Source organism: Pseudorasbora parva, chromosome 13 (genome assembly GCF_024679245.1).
Source record: "Pseudorasbora parva isolate DD20220531a chromosome 13, ASM2467924v1, whole genome shotgun sequence".
Taxonomy (NCBI): Eukaryota; Metazoa; Chordata; class Actinopteri; order Cypriniformes; family Gobionidae; genus Pseudorasbora; species Pseudorasbora parva.
The window spans coordinates 38,422,064-38,445,015 of record NC_090184.1 but is presented as its reverse complement, the minus strand read 5'-3'; the positions used below and the strand labels follow the sequence as shown (position 1 = coordinate 38,445,015).

The window sequence follows — 22,952 nt, the reverse complement described above, 5'->3', positions numbered from 1 at the left end:
GATGGAAGCTTAATTGTTTCTGCCACTAAATAATACATACGAAAGTAAGTCAGGTATTTTGTTGTAATTGTAAAAGTGAACTGTTACTTTACTTGAAAAAAGTAATCTGATTATGTCACTCACATTAGGCCTGCTTGCAAAGCATTACCCCAACATCTATAATAGGTCTTTTTTTAAATTATAATTCTAAAAAAAAATTCTCAACAGCTTTCATGCATAATCAGTGAGTGATGCTGAAAAATATAATCAAGCTGTCATCTCATATGATGCTTTGCTCAAAGTTTCCATGAGTCTAGACACACTGTACTGTACTGTGAGAGCAGAAATAACCTTCACAAACATGCCTGTGATTGGCGGTATAAGCACTTGTTGGCTGTGAGATTGTGATTTTCCATAACAGCGAAGATTTATTAGTAGTAGCGCTGGCAGTAACACAGATCCACGGTTCTTCGGCCGCTGTTTCATGGCATCTGTTACTCAAAGCCTTATGGGATACTGGAGAGAGTGATGTCATGTGGTTTCATGTGTTTCATTATTTGACAAATATGACAGTAAATAGTTTGGAATAATTAAGTGTATATATATATATATATATATATATATATATATATATATATATATATATATATATATATATATATATATATATATATATGTGTGTGTGTGTGTGTGTGTGTGTATATATGTATATATACTGTGAAATATTATTTCAATTAAAAATGTATGTTTTTCTGTTCAGATATATTTAAAAATTCATTCTTGTGATGCAAAGATGAACTTTCAGCATCATTACTCCAGTCTGCATTGTAACTAAACATTCTAATATGCTGAATTTCTGCTCAAGAAACATTTATTATTATTATTATTATTATTATTATTATTATTATTATTATTATTATTATCAATGTTAAAAACTGAAATAATGATAAACTACTGCTCAAAAGTTTGGGGTAAGTTGTTTTTTATGAAGAAATTAGTCATTTTACTTATCAAGGACAATAATGTTACAAAAGATTTCTATTTCAAATAAATGTTAATTTGAACTTTCTATTCAATAAATAATCCTATTATTGTAGCATTGTTTCCAGAACAGAAATATTAAGCAGCACAACTTAATAATTAAACTTATTATTAATAGTTGATCATCAATAATATTTGTTAAAAATTATGCAGCAAATCAGAATATTAGATTTATTACAATTCACCTTTACAACAAGTCTTTCAACTGCACTGCATAATCCAGAACTGCAGGTATTCAAACCATTTGCCCATTATTAGTGAATATATCATATACTTTCTGTTGCATTTATGGGAAATTTATAGTTGTAAAATATAGTTGTGACTAGTTTAACTGCAGCCACTATAGTGGATGAAATTTCAGTGTCATCGTAAAACACATAAAAGTCAAGTTGTCAAGTCTGTCAACAAAGTACAGAAGCTCAAAGAGCATTTTTAACATTCGCTGCATGACGGTTTGCTGTGCTATGAGGAGAAATGATCCGAGTGGCATTTATTAGATAGATCAGGCAATTAGAGCCTCATATTGGTGCAGTGCAGTGTGATGACTTTATTTCAACAGTTCCAGGAACTGACACCGTATCGACATGTTTATACTAGTGTTATTGCTCCAGTGACCTCCAAAAAAGTATGCAGACACTTAAAATGTCTGAACCTGATTGCTTGACTAAAGAGAACATGAAACTGAGTGCTGCAGGTTCTTCACTTATACTTTTCTTTTCTTTATTATTTTTATTCTTCAATTTGTGTTTTGGTGATTTTTAGTGAGTGTTCAACGCTATCTCACAACCCCAGAAGCATATCGCATGATTGTGTTTCCAAACACTGAACGCAAGATAACCTTACAGCGTTTATTGCATTTCATCTGTGTCGTTTATGTAGTAAAAAAAAGAGCCGCAGTTGCCTCCTAACTGCAGCACCTTCCATTTTTATTACTGATATGTTGCGCAATTTTCCCAGTAAGGGACGATTTTGTTCTCTTGAACACTGTGGCGAGGTGAACGAGCGAGAGGGAGGAACGAGTGAGACTGGTGACGCTCTTTCGCAATCACGTCCCCGGTCTCTCTCGCTCCTCCCATGTCTCTCGCTCGTTCACCTCACCACAAACACATGGAATGGAAACGCTCCTTTATTCACAAATGTTCTATTTGATGTACGCATACATTTGCTTAATTTTGGATGGAAACACAGATGATATCATTGTCAAAACTCCTTTCCCTAGTACATTCAGCATCTGACTCATATTTGCAATGCAACCATATTCTCAAAACTATTGTTATTGTGTAGCAGACATGGTCACCTTGAGGAAAAAACTTGAATTGCACTTATCAGAAATTCAATTATTGTTGCACAGAAAAAACATACTTGCATTGTTAGATATGTCGGGTCGCTAGCGACCCTATACACTTTTTACACAAAAAGCATAAAAAAACATTATTTTTGTAACATTGTTTATGAGGAATAAAACAAAACTAAGAAGGTTAATGTCTAATTTGTAAAAAAAAAAAAAAAAAAAGAATGATGGGGGTTTCAAAAAAAAAGAAAAAGTGAATGACATCCTGGGTCACTAAAGACCTGAGGTATGCATATAAGAGCTCATTTTAATTTTATTATGTTTTTCAACTAATATTTATATCTTATTATTTTTTAAAGCTGCAGTCCAGACCTTTAGTTAAAAAATATTCAAGATCCATTTTTGAGCTTTGAGTTTGTTCAATCAATTGTATCTCCTTACCTTAGCCTGATTCAAAACAGTAAAACTAGAAGTAGTAGTGTCGCATGTGAGGATGCTGCAGGTGGCAGATCATCGATTTTTTTTGTAATGCCTTGTTTCTCTATAGTTGGTCAGAACAAAAGCAGCAGACATGTTAATTGTTCAGATTACATTTTTCAGGTGAATTGTTTTTATTTTGTTTTATTTCGACTTCCAACATGTAGAATCTGTGATTCTGAAGTACAGTTTCCACAGCGGTGTGGTAAATGAATGACAGCCACACACACTCCTCAAAACATTAGATTCATCCGCTCTGAGGAGCTGTGTCGAGGCACAACCCACGTAAAGATGATAATTCCGCAAACAACTGCAATTGCAGGTTTCAAACTGAGATGGCGACAAAGAGAAAAAAGTAGACTGTAGCTTTAATCTTTATTTCAACTAACAGAAATGTTTTCATACTTTTAGTTCATTAAAACAAGCCTGCAATCCGAGCAGAGCAACCACAGGTGTAGTTCATTGCATTAAATGACAACCATAAAGTGAACATTTCCACAAAGTGACCAGCAAACGGCTGTTATCGTCAGAGACACTTTGTAAGAAGAATCTGGCTTAAAGTAACAACCAAAACAGATTATGAGTCATTGCTGAGTGGTCAAGCTTCAGTGAAAGCTGTTAAACCCTTTACCCCATGATGGGCTTTTAGCTGCATTAGAGTGTTTAATGAAGGCCTTTGATTGGACCAGCTCATAGGGACTGCGGTAACATTATCCCGGTTAGTGTAACGCTCTAAATATGCTGCAAAGCAAAGACTGCTGCTGGGTTCAGAAGTGCTGTCAAATCACCAGCGTGACGACGCCCCACCGGGACAGTTTCTGTAGAGCCGGTCCTAAACAAACACCAGCCCAGAATCCATCAATACCACACCAGCTGCAGCAGATGCCAGGAGATCTCCGAATGTTAAACAAGAGAAGGTTGTAGTGCTCTCTGTGTTTGTGCTGTAATAAATTACTGGGGTTACAAGCAAAGGCCATCGGTGACTTGGAAGGGGTTTCAGATCACATTTTTTTTAAATTCTAAAGGAAGGTTGGGGAGGAGCTTGTTTGTTTAATCCTGTCAATCATATTGCAAGGATAAATAACTTGCCTCACTCTGGGAATTACACCTTTATTTTTAAACTGAGTTGCTTATTACAGCTCAGACAACATATACTTATATGTTTATCACTTTTAGCAGCGTTTTATGTCAATTCTGTAAAATTCCTGTAAAATGACACCAATTTTGTATTTACAGTAGACCACTGTAATAGATTTATACTTTGATAAGTATAAGATTAGGACTGGCTTTAAAAATGACATGGTTTCAAGCACACGGCAAACAAAACAAAAATAAGCTGATATGAAATCTATACACATTTTTTATACAATATATAATAGATATTTCAACAAACTTGGATAGAAACATGAGTAAAATACAACAGTTGTTTAAAATCTATCCCTCATCTACACTACCTGTGATGTATTCTTCATTTACTGGACCCTCATTTGTGCTATAGAAACAGAACTGATTGGCAAATCATAAAATAATACAATATAAAATTGACCATTACTAAAAGAGTCTGTACTTTTGGGTGGAGGTAGAGGTTTGAAATATGCGTGTACATACCTGCATCAGAGATAAAAGGGAAGGAGACGGTCCACTCATTATAAATGGGAACATTTGTAAAGCTCAATATGACAGCCCTTTTTGAAAGAGGCAGCACTCAGTGTGTATGGAACAGCCTGAAAATAAATCATGTGCAATTCGAGCTGTTTTAAAGAATGATTTATGGTGCCATTTTTGTCAGATTTTGTCCCTGAAAATGACATATTATTTAAATAACATTGAAAAAATGTTTTGGAAATGTTAAACAAGATGTGCCAGTGTCACATTTATTGAGCGTTACAATCATCCCCGTTTCCTTTGCCCTTACTCTTGGTATAATTTTTTTTTATTACCAATAACAGATTTCAAGAACATACTACAATTTGACATTAATCACATCTAACCAAGTGTGCATCAGATAGAAAAGTGTTTTGTCAACAAAAGCCTTCTGAGGTCAAATAAACATAGAGTATATTAGCTAGGCTACATGTATTATGTTATAGCTTGAATCGTCATGACATATGAGCAATATCACAAGACTATGCGATATGTAAGGGATAATCCACGGCCCATGACATGAAATTTTCATTTTATGAGGTTTTTCAACATTAATATGAGTTTCCCTAGCCTGAATATTGTCCCCAAGTGGCTAGAAATTTTGATCAGTGTAAACCGAGTTCTGGCTGTCTTTCTCTGCCTTTGAGAAAATGAGAGCCCAGACGAGCTGATCTTGAATTCTCCTGTTATGACGTCATACCAGGAAAGGTTTCCTCCCCTTCCTCTGCTTTACCCGCCCAGAGAATTAGTAGAGAATGGAGTCAGTTTATCAGTCTCTATGTCAGCACTGCACTGGCTTTATCATATGGATTTGACAGCACTGCCACAAACAGCGAGTAACAGTGTTCATTAATATCTGATCTGGGATCAGTGAGTTCTGATGTGTAGCTAATCATTCAAGTTCACACAGATTTTTTTTCTCACTTGTCCAAACTGCCGTTAAAACAGAAGCTCTTACTGTATTTATGTCGATGTCGTGTTTTTTGTTGGTGAAAGCATTTTGTGAGAGAAATAACGTTGCAAAGTTCACTCGTGTTTATTCAGAGCTCTCAGAAACAAACAAAATAAACTCGCGGTCTAAAAAACTCGGTACAATAACACTTTCTCAGCAATCTTTCCTCAGGTCTCCATCTCTGACTCGCTCTCTGGACTGGCAGTGCTGCTTGCCTGACAAAACCACGCCCCCTCCATCACAATCTCATTTCAAATGCAAAGATGTCAGCCAATCACAGCAGTGGGTGTTTTCACTGAAGTCTTACAGCAGACACGCCCCTTCGAACAGAGCATTCAAGCCAGAGGGCTAATATCTGTATAGAAAAAAAGCCTTTTATTTCTAAAAGATGACATTTTTTGATGTAAAAACCATACTAACAATATAAGTACACCTCAGGAAACATTATAAAATAAAAAATAAAAATCCATGCCATGGGACCTTTAATGCATGGGAGGTAAAGAACCACCGCATAAGAGCCAGCGGCAAATTCCCAAAGGACTGGCCGCAATAAAGCTGTTCTCGGCGGGTAGCCTATATACATGAGCCGACTGCTGACGGTCTTCAGAAACATATAAACAAATATGCCCTATGCTTATATATCACATATTTGAGGTCTAAATAACTACATTCGCGACTAAAAAAACTCTTAAAACTATATTTATAACAACAGTAGAATTTGTAAAATTATGGTTGGTTGTTTGTTCGTCCGCCTTTCCACTCTTTGTGAGAAATGTTTACAAGCGGAGAGATATAAACGGTGAAGCGGTTCCAGTGCTGATACTGGGGAAATATCGCATGGCTGAAAAAGGCTCTTGGCCAGTCAGATCTCAGACAGCAACATAGTGTCAGCCCAGATCTTGGCTACATATGGTGGATTCAATGCGTACTAGACATAGGCCAGATCTGGGCAGGCACTATGTTGCTGTCTTGGATCCGAGAACAAGAACGATCTGTTTTATATATAGGACTGTATTTAACCTGCAATAACTCTGTGGCAAATGAGTGTCTTCCTCTTTACTATTTAAAATATGTTACTTCAGAGAAGCAATATCTATATCAACACCATCTAATGATGTCAAATTAGCCCACCAATCATCTGTCTGCATTGCAGTTAGCACCACATTATGATTACTAATTTGTCATATAACACCATCACTGTTCATCACTGTGGCTGCTTCTGCAGGGGCTCGGTGTCGACATGCTGACCTTCCCATTTTCTCCCACCCATCCGTTGGCATCCTTTGCTCGTACCCAGTCTTTGCCCACATAACCTTTGACCTCCCCTATCGAGCACCTCTCACTGGCATCCAGCGCTAACATCCTCCTGAACATCTCCATACACACGGGTGTGAACCTTTTCCATTGAGATGGCACTGGGGCCTTCGCCGGCGCCCTGCGCCAGTCTGCAAACTCCTCGTAGAAGTCATCGCTGTCGTTGCAGCATTCCCAAGGGAAGAAACCCGTGAGGATACAGAAAAGAAGAACAGCAAAGGCCCAGGTGTCTAAAGTAGGCTCCACTTTAAGCGGAGGGACTTTCACCTCCTTCTGTCCTTCCTCCAAGACCATGGCGCACAGCTCTGGAGCCATATACGGCAGCGTGCCTGATATGAAGCGGATGAAGGTCCCTTGTCTCTGGGTGAGGCCGAAGTCGGCCAGTTTGACCCGCCGGCAGTGGGTGTCCAGCAGCAGTATGTTCTCAGGCTTGATGTCACGGTGGACCAGGCCACGCTGGTGGATGAACTCTAGAGCACAAGAGATCTGAACAGCACAGCGCTTCACTGCGCATTCAGGGATTCCCACCTAGAGAAAAATAGAAATACTGTACAGCTTATCAATAAACATTTTTGAAAGTAGGTTATTAATATTGTACAAAAAAATAAAACACTATGATGTTTGGCAATAAATTAAATATAAATGACATGTATACATGACAAAAACGTATAATTACATATTTTAAATAAATAAAACATTAACTGAAATGGGTCCGTTTGCTTAGTAATTTTTAAAAGGTAATATGTAAATGCAGGGCTTGACATTCACTTTTTAGCTCACCAGCCACTGTGGCTAATGGTTTCCCAAAGTTACTAGCCACTCTTCTATGGCAAAAATTTTGACATCCATACCATGTGGAAAAACTGCCATATAGAAATTTTTTTTTATATAATCTCATTATTTAGTATCAGGTATATAAGGCTGCTGTCACTTTAAAACCTGACGCACATGCGCTTGCATTCTCAGCTGTTTATGTTCACTAAAACATAACTGACTGTGTTTACGTGAATACTCGCAAAGACCAGTATTTTGTCATTATTTTGTGTGTATTTGACTGTTTAAGTAGCCTGGATGCCAGCTGAGCTCAGCCCCGCCCACAACATTTGAGCTCGGGCAGTTCGGGACTTGATCCATAGAGGAGTAATTATGCCCAAACAGAAACTGTTCGGACCAATAAAATTGTCAGGGCGGGCTTTAGTCGATCACGGACAGATAATAAACAGTAACGTAATCATCCATGTCATCAAATGCACTTGGGTTCTCTGAAAAAAAGAAATGGTGTTTGGGGGCAAGGTTTTGGCAAGTTTGCCTGCTAAAATTCGCATTCCTAGGTCTATATATCACATAATTGAGGCTTCAACCTGCGGACATGTAAAACAACCCGCGGGACTTGGCAGACTTGGCAACATGGTGCAGTTAAGTTCTGTTGACATTTGACAACTAACGTTACGCATCGCTCCGTTGCTCTGATTGGTTGTAGGTCTATCCAATTGATGTCTTTCCTGGTTCAGTTGAAACATACCCCATAATTACAGCCCAATGGAGCAGTTTCAGACTCATATTCTGACTAGAATTGAGTTTGAGCACGTCAGGCTACCGTTGAAGTGCAATAAGCAGTGAAAAAAATAACTCAATTTAGTACTGAGAGGTGGCTTTATGTGCTCGTACTTTGGGTGTGAGCACAAAATTATGCACAATAACGTGCAACCACACACCAAAATTCAAGCCCTGTAACACCAACAATATTCATCCGGAGCAAATGAAATGAGTGAGTGAGGGGAGGCGGGTTTGTGTGTCAGCTCGCTGTTGGAGTGATGAGAAAGTGAGAGTGCAGTTTGTATCGTGTATCTATTCGGCAGAAAATGAGTATTGGAAGCGATTCAGATATTTCAGTATCGAAAAAGGCTACAATTAACAAAAAAATATATTGTATATAAAATTCAACACACTAAGGTTGCCAGTAGGAGTTACATCTTGCTTTTTAATGTCAAGCCCTGTGTATATGAATAATAGTCTAAAAAAAACACCCAACATTTTGCCTACTCCGCTTATATGCAGGCACAAAATCCTGCCAAGACAACATCATTGCATTATAAATTAATATTAGGTTGCATGAGTTTATGAGCCCCTGCTGTGTTATTGCCATTTTAAATGTTTCCAGTCTTCAGTACGTCTGGCTTAAGGTTTCACTGGATATGCTGAAGTAACAGAGACTCATGTTGTGACAGAGAAAAACAGCTGCTCTGCTCTTTTACTCACACATTACACCCTCCAAGATTTCCTAAGAAGACATGTGAACATTACCGAAATATGTCAAGCGTACCTCCTGCTCCTTATTCAGTACGAAAAGCATGTGAACATGTTTAGCGTGTGGTCTGGATTCCAGATCCTTAAAGTCCCTCCAGGCCTGCACTCACTGACGTGCACTGTAAAAAGTAATTGTTGAATCTACTAAAGAAAAACGTGTAAAATTAACTGATTTTGGAACATTTGTTGATTTAACTTGAATATACTGAGTATTGTGAACTTTTAGGCGGATGCAATAGCTAAACTATGCAAGTTTAGTACATTGTACTTAAGAATGTTGAGTGTGTTGTACTAAATGCATGTTGACACTGTTAAATCCAACAGCTGTTCTTACTAAGACTTTTTAGTAAACTTTCTTAATGTCCAATAATTAGAATTTACTTAAAACAATTTAGTAATCTGAACTGTTTGCATGCTATGCCTTTGTTACTTAGAAAACCCAGGTAAACATTACTTGACTGGTTTGAGTACCATTTTGCCAAAGGAAAAAAAACACACACAAAAAACAGGTGGGCGGGCAAAAGGTTGAGGCGGGGCAATTCTAAATAGACTGTTCCCTCATTTCCTCCACTTCGCCAGTCATCGTTCTTCTTAGTTGCATTCACTCATTTTACAGTCATCTTGAATGTTATTGAAAATACAACTAAATACTTTGGGAAAGCAACACATAAGCTGACTTCATAAATTTATATTGATTTCCTAAAATTTCTCACCATTACGGTGATCAGTGTTCCCTTTGGTTGGGCACTTGGAACTTAATTTATATTACTATAAATCTCTTCCTATTGATGCAGCAATGCAACACGAAATCACAGATTTCAAAGGAAGGGAAGTAATAAGTATGTATGTATGTATGTATGTATGTATATATATATATATATATATATATATATATATATATATATATACACACACATCTACACATATATATGAATGTAATACCAATTAATGATATTTTAACATTTTATTGCTAACACTTCTGTTTAAAAAAATTTTTTTTTAAAATTTAATTGTGTTGATATAATGCCTCTATATTTGTGACAATATCCAACAATTGACCATGCTTGTGTCACACACAGACTTCAACATTCAGCGTGCAAAACACAACAATGGTAACATTTTTTTTTTTTTACACTTAATAAGACCAGTACAAGTTAATTTGCTGTCATTATTGGGGTTATACTGAAAAAAGAAAGCAAATAAAATGGTAAAATAAAGCCAAAAATGACAAAACGGAGTTACGATTGCCCTGTGATTAATTTATTCATGCTGCAATGCATTCTGGGAGTACACTTCCTCAGCTCACAGATATAATTATGTTGACTTGAATGGTTTAAGTAAGATCAACTTGATGCAATTAAGCTTACTTAACTGAGTGTTAAGTTCAGCTTACTTGAGAATTTTAAGGCAATCAGTTTCCACACATCCTTCTAGTAAAATGAACAAGCAGACATTAAAAGAACTAGTTAAAAGAACTATTTTGTTTGAGTTCTGCTTACAAACCCCAACTTATATATGTAAGTTGGCTGAACTTTTGAAATTGAGTTACTTGTACTCAGGTTTTATGGTAACCTCTACAAATACACAAGATAACTCTACAAAGTAGTAGTAAGTATTATCAAGTCAAAAATGATGACCTAATTTGCTTGAAAATTTTGAGGCAATCAGTTTCCACAGCTTTTCCAAGTAAAGTCAACTTATTACTTTTTACAGTGTGTACCACAGGCACGGAGTGACTTTATTAGTCACATACTGTGCACGTGTTTACTTCAGCTATGGGCACTTTTGGCACTTTGGACATGATAAAATAAACCTAAAATATATTTTTAATTCTCACTAGTAACTTTCATTACTGAAAATGCCTAACAGTAGATATATAGTATCTGATCCAACCGATGTAATTTTCAAAATTCCACCTCTCAAAATATGGAATCACAAGTGTTGGATGTTACAGTAGTGACAATTACATTTTTAAACGCTCTTTTAATTGCATTTTCGTTTTCTTAAAGGATCTGGAAGTTACAAAAGCCCTCAGAGGCTGTGGATAGTATTTACTTGTTATCCTGAGACTGTACATCACGTATATCGCTAGTCTGCAATGCTTTTGCTCGGCATCTGTTAAACATCATTCTATAAGCATGATGCAGGAAAATATACCACATCTAGAGACATGTCTGTGACAAAAAAAAAAAAGTAACTTTCTAAAGTGTGTCGGACACTGATTTGAAAGTTATCTGGCAATGACAGAAATTGAGTATATTAGTAGGCTTTGTCTGGCTAGAACAAGACAGAAAAAAAATCTTAACTTCTTTGGGATTCAGTATTAAACATACAGTTTTAATAAAAAAGACGGACTATTTAACATTGAAATTACCACTGGTAATGATTACCACATCATTACCACCATGATAAAAACCTTGTAATTTGTGTAAAAAAAAAATTTGAAACATTTAATCATATATTTTTTTAATGATTTTGTTTTTAATCAAAGGACTTGATTTTGAAAAGAAGCAAAAATGATAAAGGGATGGTTAAAAGATTTCCAGTATTTTTAACATTAAAGTGCCCGTATAGGCCATAAGGTGAACTAGGAAAAAGTCTCTAAAAGGTGATTTTTGTTCCCACACCTGGGCACTACTTTTTAAATGCATTTTTGCATAGACAACACCCTTTTAGACTTTATGTTAAAAGTTCTCCACAAAATATCCTGCAGTTTTCTGTCACAATCCATAAATGTATATAATTGTGAATTGAAAAAACCCCGAAATTCTTATACTGCTGGTTTTGCTTGTAACTTTATTTTATTAGTAGTTGAAGAATGACCCATGCATCTGGGAATTTGCAATACTAGAATTACCAGTGCATTTGTGCGAATATGAATGAAGGGAAATAGATTGTGTTTTTGAGCACCCACCCGTGGCTGGATGATGGCGAACAGGTCCCGTCCTGTGACGAGCTCCTGGGCAAATCCGTAGTGCTCGTTGGACTGGAAGGCGATTCCAAACAAGCCCACGATGCAGGGGTGGCAAGACAGATGCAAGGAGATGCAGTATTCTCTCAGGAAGCCCTGCAGTTTGGTAGAGGCTTTGGGCAACACTTTGAGAGCCATTGGAGTCCCTGTGATGCAATCAGCAGTGAAAATAGACAAGATCAGATGATTTTTGTCCTTTGTAGAAGGTGCTCTAGTCTAGAGAAATAAAATGACGTATAGTCTTAAGTTTGTAGTGGAAAGTATTTACACAGCTGTTTGGATTGGCATTAAGATCTGTGGGAGTGTTAAAGAGGATATAGTGTTTCATTTAAATAGCAACTCATTTCTGCACTGCTCAAAGCGTTCCTATAACAAAAGTGTGCATGCAGTAACTCGGTACTGAATGATTCCAATGTTCATACACTCTGGGTTTAAAAAAGCCCCTAAACGTTTCATTGTTTTAATTAGTAAAATATTGAAATTTATGACGTTTTCGGTATAGGCCTACACAAATTAAACTGTTATAAGGTTTTGTCAGATGAGCTAAAATGTGATTCAAGTGGTAGGCTAATTGAATCTAAACTGATTTTATGAAAGTCCAAAATATTCTACTTTTGGTTATTTTTATCAGTTAGAACATAACTGATAAAAATAACCAAAAGTAGAATATTTTGGACATGTTTCTTTGTGTTCTGGTTCTGTCTAAATTGTCTGCCAGTTTGACCCAGTTTAACGTGTTTCCCTCATTTATTTTAGTATTTATACTGCGTTTCTCAGTGGTTGTCCCACTTCTCGACGTTTAACGTCTGTGTAGACAAACATTCTTCCAAATATCTTTCTTTGTGTTCAGCAGAACAGAGATGTTTAGGTTTGGAACAAGAGAGTATCATTAGGCTAAATGATGACAGAATTTACATTTTGGTTCACTATCCATTTAAGGCAGTATAGTTCCTAACTAGCTGATTTAGGGGAAACTCTTAAAAAATAATAGCCATGTTTGTCCAAATCTTAGGACTCCAAAATTATTTGCTAACACCAACAACAACCCCACCCTTTCTCTTAGCTTTGTATTTCTCTCTATACTAAAAGTTCGTCTCAGTATAGTTTTGTGAAAAGGTTTAAAGAGGAAACTCTTACCAATTTTTTTTTTTTTTTTTTCTGGAAATACCCTCAAACAAATGTGTGTTTCAGTTTCTGGTGTAAAAAGATGGAACTATCTAGAAAATGAATTAAAATGTTGTTCAAATATTCTTCAATTTAAATATAAGTATAAACAGAAGATATTTAATCTGTACAAAGATGAATGTAAAAATTGATTTTTTCTAAAATTTTTAACATTTCTCTATTTTACCAATCGATCTATTCTTAAATCCCAAGAATCGATTAGTCTATCCTGTTTTCAGGTTTCACATTGCGCCACCCATCCAATAAATTCTAATAAGCTTTGTGCTTGTTACTTTTTATTTGAAATAAAGTCTCATATTTTAAATTCTGTCCATTTTACTACGAAATTAAAAATAAATAAACGCCGTTTTGGCGTTGTTTAATGTGGCGTGACAGATCCCTATGCTGCCTCATCAAAAAATCTCGGCAGCGCGAGCTCACGTGCACTGATCATCATCATCATCATCTCTGCTTTGCTACCAGTTACAACGCGAAATAAACATAAATCTGAAGGTATGTTAAAAGATACAGTACATCCTCCCGAAATCCGTAGAATGTCTCATCTAATCGCTCACTCAGTGTTTCAAACAAATCAACAAAACAGCTTGTAAACAATGTCAAGTAGCCTATATCGTCAAATTTATTATCTCAGAAAAAAACGTGTTCAGTGACCATAAACCGTAAAAAAGCAAACAAAAAACGAGTAAGTCAGCTAGAAAAACAACTAAAGGGTAGCAAATATGCACCCTATTACCCTATAATTAATATAATAAAACACCCTATATGTTTTAATGTCCTTCAGTAGGCATAATGCATGTTTAACTTAAATCCGTCAAGCCACCATTTAAATCTTTATATTTCAAAAAACAAATTGTAGTATAAATATTATTTAGGCTAGCCTATTTGTATATTTAGCATTATAACTGTATTGTGTAATTTTTATTTGTATACAAATCAGTTAATTTTAACCTTCAATACAGTAATGTAGCACTCCCATATTACAGTTTTAGTTGAGATTTCATCTTTCCTTGAGAAAATTTGTCATGTATGCTACTGTAACTGATTTATATCCAAAATAACCAATAACGCATGAATCAAAATCGAATCGAATTATGGAATTTGTGTCAATACTCAGCCCTACTATTTAGGAAAACTTATGCTGCGTTCCAGACAGATCGGAATTTGGATTTTCACAGCACCTTCTAGGAAATAACATCTAGAACGTCACATTCGGCATGTGAACTCGGTGTACCTCGATTAACCTCAACCTCAGCAGTCATTTGACATCACTTTAAGCTGTTGACAAGGTCCTGGTTCCAATGAGCATTTAAACGTAAAATAAACTTTAACATTAGACATTAAGATTATGTTGTAATAAAGTTCATAAATATGGGAAGGAAGGAGGCGGGAACCGGCAAACATTTAAAAGACTTTAATCAAACAAAATAAAACAAACTGAAAGTAACGCGGGCAGCCCCTCACAGACATAATAAAACATAAACAAAACTCAACATAAATTCCAGGCCTGGTCCTCTCTCGTCCTTCACTGGTGTCGCTCGTCCTTATGCCTCCGAGCTCCCTCATGAGAGGACTCGAGACTGGTGTGACTGACGTTCTTTCGCAATCACATCCCCGGTCTCGCTCGCTTCTCCCACGTCTCTCGCTCGTCTACCTCACCACATATGTAATATGCGTTCTTTTCTGTTTTTCGTGTGCTGTTTTCAAAGCGATATTATGTTGTTCTTTTTTTAGTTGACACAGAAAACACAATATGCTCTTGCTGTGTGGTGCACATCATGTGTTCAACATGATCGTGACCTCTGATTGCCCGGAACTCAGTGAGGTCTGAAGTGGGACGTTTAAAGGTTTAGTTCAACCAAAAAATGAAAATTAGATGTTTATCTGTTTACATCCAGTGCATCCAACATGTAGGTGTGTCTGTTTCTTCAGTAGAACACAAATGAAGATTTTTAACTCCAACCGTTGCTGTGTGCCAGTCATATAATCATGCAAATCTTGAAGTTTGACTTAATCAGACGGAAGTAATAGCCGATGGGAAAACTTGATGAGACTCGTCGGTATATGAGGTAAAAAATTAATATAAATACTATTCGGTTTCTCACAGAAAGCAATCGGTTCATGTCTTAAGACATCAATGTGTCGTCAAGAGCAGCAGGGTTTTTGTGCACGTTGTCTAAGCATGTTTTTTGTTTCTTTGTTTTGCTCTCATAGAATTGTTACCTATTCACACCATTACTGGCACACAGCAACGGTTTAAGGAATAAATCTTCATTTGTGTTCTACTGAAGAAACAAAGACACCTACATGTTGGATGCACTGGGGGTAAGCAGATAAACATCTAATTTTCATAATGTTCATTTCATTCATCTCTCTCTTGAATCCAACATGGAAGTGACTTGCAGTTCATCAACTGGCCACTAGAGACAGCCTCCAAAAGTGAGTCAATTCCATATATCCCCTATGTTAAAATGCCCAACTTTACAGCATATAACATCCTGGAACAAAAATTGTTTGTGGTATATAGCTAATTTGTGAGGGGTGATTACTTTTATAACTCATCCGTTTAAATTATATTAAGCCTTAAAGTTCTGCATAATTAAGGGCATGGCCACTTGAGTGACAGGCGGATTGCTGCTGCCTAGCCGTTTGTCTGCTGTCTTTTAGTCCACCCACGTCCCACCTCCTTGCCCATTTTCTTTTGGGCAAAAAACAGCTGCTGCCAAGATGGCGGCGACAGACTCCACCCACTTTTGGGATTCAAAAATGCATTTTTGAAACCTACGGTCGACGTCACGAACAATATGACACTAGAATAAAGGCTCAATAAACATCTGGATGACGTACCTTTGCAGCGGTGGGTGACCAGCAGCACATGGCCATACTTGCCACGGCCAATTTCTTTAATGATGTTGAAATGTTCTTTAATCTCGAGTTGACATAAACTCTGAGATGTCAACTCCATCAGCTCGTCTATCAGACTGCTGCCCTCCTCCACTGAGCCCAGTTCAATCATTGCACCGCCTGTCCTGGGAAATAACAAAAAATCGAAGAATATTCAGCACACGTGTGTTCACTTTAGAGTGTGTAAACACTAACAACACAATGCCTTTCAATAGAAACAGTGGCAGCTGTAAATTTGTGCATGTATGATTCAAATGATGTATGATTGTGCTGTGCATTTATGATTAAAATGAAGTGCATTTTATTATTAATAACTTGAACTTGTACATGAACTCTTGTATTGCACATTCACATTGCAATGGCTGAGTGTGTCTGTTTGTCCTCGTCACTCATCACTGAACAATCGACACATTCCTCCTCAGTGTTTGGAAACTCACTACATACATTCCTGTTCTTTGAAGCTCCTGTGCTTTCTGTACTCTGATACTCTGAGTGCATACAAAACACGAGTGAGAGACATGCCGCGTCAAAAAACCCCAGATTGTTATGTGCTTATGTGTGGTATGTGCGATTATCACTTATGAGCTCTTCCTTCCTTTTTCACTCTAATATAAGCAGGTTGTTGCAATTACACTGTACGTTATTTCAATGCTGTTAAAATGCTGTTGAGCTACTTTACTTATACTTAAATTAAAACTTATTTAAATATATTTTGTTATAAATATGCATGTAATTCATTTTACATTTATTAATGTACATGTAAATTAAATCACACTATGTTGTGTATATACAGCCATTTTTTTGCAGAAAAACTTTAAGAATTAATTCAGCATTTCAAAATCAAAATGTTATAATTGAAATCAACCAGTTTTATTGAAGTCCAGCATATTATTTAACATCACTGACCCCTCCTAAATAGAAATAACTCATTTTTATGCATAAAGTAAATAGTTATTTAAGCAAGCTAGCAATTTCATGTTACCACTTTTTACTGTGTATTTAGGTCCAACATAAATAGTTTTCCGATAATATCAATATAGCAGTCTTAACAAATTTGAAAAACATATAAACCCACAACTGCATGTATAAATTAGCAAATTCAGACTAGCACAGTATAGCACAATGTCCAATAATGCACATGATTTTACTTAATCAACACATCTGCCATTGTTAGCTGTGTAGTAATGTCTCTCTCTCTTTCTCTCTCTCTTTCTCTCTCTCTCTCTCTCGCTCTCTCTGCCCATCTCTCACCTCTCTGGAGCTGTGCAAACGATCAGGGCGGCCAGACGCGCAGCAATAGCAGCAGCGCTGCAGCCGAAGTGAGTGAGGATTCCTGTTCTAACAAGGGCTTTGAGCTCCTGCAGCGCTTTATATGGAAGAAGCACCCACTCTGGGAAGAGTTACACTTCTCTGGTGCTGACTCCACCCGCACGGGCAGCACACGTAAACATGTCCACTGACATATATCAGACACACAAGGCCGAGGCGTCATATCATATATCCCCAGATAGGTTCATGCATATTCAGTTGGCCTATATAGTTTCTACAAAAACAGTGCGTTCTAAACTTCAGAACTGACTTTTAAGGTATAGAGTATTGATAATCAGTTGAAGCAGATCTTTTTGTTTTAGGAATAAGATCGTGCGTTTGTGCACGTATGCACTGTGTGGGTCTGTCTATCTTTTTAAAGAACAGTTTATCGGTCTAATCGAAGGTGACTGTCTTTTGCATACTCTCACAGCATCATCAGATTCTATTCTTATCTCCATTCAGCAGTGCTTTAATCAAACAGACAGTGTTATTTATAAGAACAGCATGACAAAACCAAAAAAGGGGTTGTAAATGGGTTCCAATAGACAGAAATGCTTGTTTTACAAAAAAATATTCATTATAATGTCTTTCAACATTGATTTAAATCAAATCCCTCATAACAGGAGGATGTATATTTAAGTTATATTTATTCATTTATACTTTTATTAAATACATTGAATTTCTTTTTTCCCCAGATGATTTATCTCAAGAATTCTTCTGATCTCAAGAAATGTAAGGATTTTTTAAAACGATATATTCAAGGTGTTTAAGATGTCAATATTTTTTTCCAGTAACACTTTATTTTATGGTAACATAGTTTTACATGTACTATAGTATAGTAATAATCAACTAGAGTAATAACTTATGCAAGTAACTAATTCTAAACCAAACTGTAACTCTATAGTAAGTACATGAAGTTAATTAATATTACTCAGTACTTATTTGAGTATAATAAGTACAATGTAACTACAATAAAAAGTGTAACTTTTTTTGAAGTTTCGTTACAAGTTGGGAAAACATTGGCAATTAAATCCATTAATACATGAATTTTTTTAAATAAAGCCCCTTTAAACACCTTGTAAACACTTCATCACTAAAAAATAATTGAAAAATAACCCTTTAAAGGGTTAGTTCACCCCAAAATAACAATTATCCCATAATTCACTCATCCTCAAGCCATTCTAGGTGTATATGATTTTCTTCTTTCTGCCAAACATAATCAGAGTTATATTAAAAAATATACTGGCTCCTCCAAGCTTTATAATAGGAGTAAATAGTCTAATTTTTTCAAAGAGCAAAAATATGCATACGTCCATCATCAAAGTAATCCTCAAAAAAGGCCTTCTGAAGCGAAGTATGCGTTTTTGTACAAAAACAAAAATCCATATTTATAACTTTATATGTAATCACTGGCTTTCGGTAATGGCATGTTTTGCATATTAGAAAAATCAACAACCCTTAAAGCATAAAAGTATGTAATGCAATCATTTAAAACATTTCCTCTTATAACCTTTTTGGCATAAATTAAAGTGTTTTAATTCAAGAACAGTCAAGAATCCAAGGGATCTGATTAGAGCCCCATTAAGAGTGTAGATTCAAGACCATGAGCAGGAAGGTCATCAGTTACTTAATCAGTCATATTAGCATCCAGTCTGACACTGAATTATGTCATGATGGTTGAGATCTCTCATACTACTGGGGCAGCGTTAAGGGCGCCAGTGTCTTTTCCTGGGAGGCCATCGGGAATGGAATTACAGTTCAGTGTGGACAGACGGTCAGCCAAACCCTGCTGCTGCTGCATATTTCATATTATCCGAAATATGCATCACGTGCAACAAGCTACTCGTCTTCAGTGACCTAGAACGTGCTGAGCAAATTAAGAAGGAAAACAAAAGCACTGCTCAAAATTACTAATGGTTTCACGAGATAATAATTACTTCATCACGACAGGAATGCTAATTTGGGGTGAAAATCACTGGCTGGATTTGAAAGTGATCTCACTGGCGTGTAGGAGTGATTTAGAGTGATTTTGTTTCCCACCGGTGTGAATAACGTGAGTGGATCATGGGTTTCTTACCACCTGCTGTCACAGAATAGATTCGCTTGAACACTATAATCATATTACATATCAAGTTCTAGACTGTACGCCACTGTGTTTTATGTGACTCATTTGGCATTTGCACTCTCATTTATATTGTAAATTACACTGCCACAGTTGAGAAAAGAATTCTGCTTGTGAAGATCATCAAAATGCTGTTCATTTAAAGACCCACAGATGCTTTCGTTGTATTCGGACACTTAAAGGAATGGTTCCGGGGTTTATACAAGTTAAGATCCTTCAGCATTTGTGGCATAATGTTGATTAAACTAAATTCACAAAAATTGTTTTGAGGATCAGAAATTTTCATAAAAAAAAAGAAGAAAACAAAAAGACCAAGGCACTCATAAATATAAATATAAGTAAATGAGGCCAGTTTTCCAAAGATGTAGAAGAGGACTTAAGCTTTTTAATGAATTTATATATATATTAAATTATATATTTAGTTTTAGTTTTTTAAATTAATTATTTAATTATTTTATAAAAGTTTCCATTAATTCTTCTGGCAAAAATATGTCTATAAAAATGTCTATAACTACACAAAAAAGATTATTAATGGATTTTTTGCACACTAAAATCATGTTAACAACATATATATTGTTTAGTATTTTAATGTTTACAATGGCCCCTTTCGTTTCTAGTATAAGTGAGTCATATTTCATTGGAAATTATGTGGAAATTAATTGTAGCACTCAGCATTATGCTATAAATGTCGTTGACTGTGCTTAACTTGTACTTGTACTGGTTACACTTAAATGACCCTAATATATAAATGGCATTGCATTAAACCAACTAGTGTTTTTTTTCTTTTTCTTGAAACACTAGGAACACAAAAGTACACAACATCATACACAACGCAATCTCACGGCATATTGTACATATTTTACGAGGTGCCTAATTCCTATAAATTTGTACGACTTCACTTGTACGATTTTTGCTAAATTGTACGTATTAGAGGAGTTGCCAAAATTGCAAGAATATGTGCGAATGACCTACCTAAAAGACCCGCCCCTAAACCTACCCATTACTGGGGTTTAGACAAAATGTACAAATTCGTATGAGTGAGATCGTACGAGTCAGATCGTACAAATTCGTACGAATTAGCCATCTCGTAAAATATATAGGAATTGGTCGTGAGATAGCATTGGTTTAATCTTAAAACCAGTAAAAGTGTAAATATTTTCATTCGGCAACTGGTTGTGTGTGACCGGCCTGGGGTCTTTATAGGGCATTGAGTAGGTTAGGATAAGAAAAGCAAAGGGTTTATTTTAGAGGAGAAGTGTTTTGAGCCAGAAACGATGTAGAAGGTGCAGACAGCCTCGTAAGATATCGTTTCAGATCTTCATGCCAACCACTCTGCTGTGTGTGTGTGTGAGTGTGGGTGCAAGCGCCTGTCCGTCTGTCCTCTCCTCTGATGAATTAGGGGGCAGGATGTCTCTGTGGAGCACACTTTTAGAAGCGGTGGATTCAATAGGTGCTATTCTTGCAGGCTAATTACTCTCCCTGGTGAGCATTCTTTGATACAGAGCTTAGGCTGGATTTTGAGTTGGACTGTAGAGCGCGGTGAAGACGGATGAATATGACGCTAATGAACGAGGTGGTTTCAATACCATCAGCACCTGCGATTGTGGTTGAGATATGTGGCAAGTGGCCTTCACCTTATGAACATTTACATGTTTTATCGGAGACTAAAAACATAAGGAAATATATACAGTATATAGCAAGTGGATTTCAGAAGGGGTGTGTGTAAAGCAGTTACCCCACTTTGTCGGGTTGAATTTTATACAAAATATATATAAAAAATTACTGAAATAATAAATCAAGTGTTATCAAAATATAGACTGGATAAACCCAGCCTGATCTGCTGGTGATTTGATTTCGCCCAGCATCTCAGTCTGGAAACCTCCACTGTAAAAAATGTCAGGCATCTCCAATTTTCAAATGTTCTAGTGTACAGAATCATTTGAATTATGCTCGTTGATCACGCCTCTTGTGGAGTAGAACATACAGAGCAGACTCCCCAGACCAATGTTCAATCTTAAATTGAGCTTGGTCCGGTGATAGCGAGACAAATCATAATATAGATTTTTTGATAAAATTGACATGGAAATGTCTGAAACGCAGAAAACATACACTACACCAGATGCGTTTCTCGCTGTCTCATCTCTCCGTCAGCGAGTTGAAATGAATCCTCTTTCCCTCATTTGTTCCGGATGAATATTATTGGTTACAGGGCTTGAATTTCAGTGTAAAGTTGCGGCTAAGAGTTGCTAAAAGTTGGGATTTTAACTTTGCAGCTAAAGTTAAAACTAAGTGCATAGTTATACTCATTTACGCAGATTTTGTTCTCACACACAAAGTGCGTGCAAATAAAGCTGCTTCTTAGTACTAAATGAAGTACTTTTTCGCTGCTTATTGCACTTAAACAGTCAAATACACACAAAATAATGTCAAAATGCCGGTCTTGGCGAGTATTCAAGTAAACATAGTCATGTTTTAAGTGAACATAACTATGTGTTCCACAAGGACACTTTAAATTGATCAAAAGTTACGATAATAACATAATATTAAGATTTCTATTTCAAATGAATGCTGTCCTTTTGAGCTTTCTATTCAGTAAAGCATCCTTAAACATGTATTCCAGTTTCCTCAAAGCTATTAAACACAACGGTTTTTAACATTGATAATAATAAAGCAATGTTTCTTGTGCATCAAATCAGAATGATTTCTGAAGGATCATGTGACAATAATATAAAATATTTATTTTAAATGTGTAATAATACTTGTTGGTATTTTTAGTGATAGAAACCAGATACAAATATTGATGGCTCCGCATTGCCAAGATAAATCACGGTTTATAAAAAAATTAACTAGTATTTGTTTTGTAATGAAAAATATTATAGACATTTCAAAATCATTGTAATAAAAACCAATATGCCGTCATTCCCCCAGAAGACTGTAAAACTTCAACATTTCCACTAATATACAGTGAATGGTGTAACCATAGTAACTGGTGAATATTTGTAAACAATTAACAAGATTGATATCTAAGATCATGATTAGTGTCTGAATTGTGTCCAGAAATCAAGTAAAATTCTGAAATCAGCATTCAGTCACAGACTGTACGCAACACAATCCGATATGAGTAGCTTCTGGGGCACAGGGATTCTCTCCAGTGTTAAGTGTTGAAAAATTGTGAGGCACGAGCCCCCGCTGCCAAGCCCAGCGGGAGAACGCTGACTATGATGTAGTGGGGTAACAGCCGGATTACGCAAAGCCATAAAGGTGACAAGAATGTTTGAAACTTCCCATATCTTCCTATCTGCCTCACACTTACAACCAGAAGGACACCAAATCCTCCAGCCTAGTGTCTGGTGGGCAAGATACAAAATGTTTTGTCAACAAAGAGCATGGCAGCAGAGACTTGTCTTCCAGAGAGTATGAGAGAGGGCTTTAAATCAAACCCAGGCATCGTGTGATA

At 36.3% G+C, this 22,952-nt stretch overlaps 1 protein-coding gene across 1 annotated transcript; it reads right to left on the bottom strand.

Moving 5' to 3' along the window:
• Positions 1–5,813: 5,813 nt before the first annotated feature.
• Positions 5,814–17,380, bottom strand: si:dkey-8e10.3 (serine/threonine-protein kinase SBK1). The gene is made up of 4 exons (XM_067414320.1): positions 17,314–17,380; positions 16,006–16,187; positions 11,920–12,122; positions 5,814–7,226 (listed from the first exon to the last, which is right to left on the bottom strand). Exons 2-4 carry the CDS (start codon positions 16,172–16,174, stop codon positions 6,579–6,581), a joined length of 1,020 nt encoding a protein of 339 aa, XP_067270421.1. The 5' UTR covers positions 16,175–16,187; positions 17,314–17,380; the 3' UTR covers positions 5,814–6,578.
• Positions 17,381–22,952: the final 5,572 nt, after the last annotated feature.

What these genes read in the sequence shown, in the direction of transcription:
- si:dkey-8e10.3 (XM_067414320.1), bottom strand. Translation starts at nt 16,174, where the DNA reads ATGATTGAACTGGGCTCAGTGGAGGAGGGCAGCAGTCTGATAGACGAG. An exon ending in GGTCACCCACCGCTGCAAAG is followed by an intron (nt 12,123 to 16,005) that starts GTACGTCATCCA and finishes ATTGCATCACAG; the next exon opens with GGACTCCAATGGCTCTCAAA. An exon ending in TCGCCATCATCCAGCCACGG is followed by an intron (nt 7,227 to 11,919) that starts GTGGGTGCTCAA and finishes ATTTTTCTCTAG; the next exon opens with GTGGGAATCCCTGAATGCGC.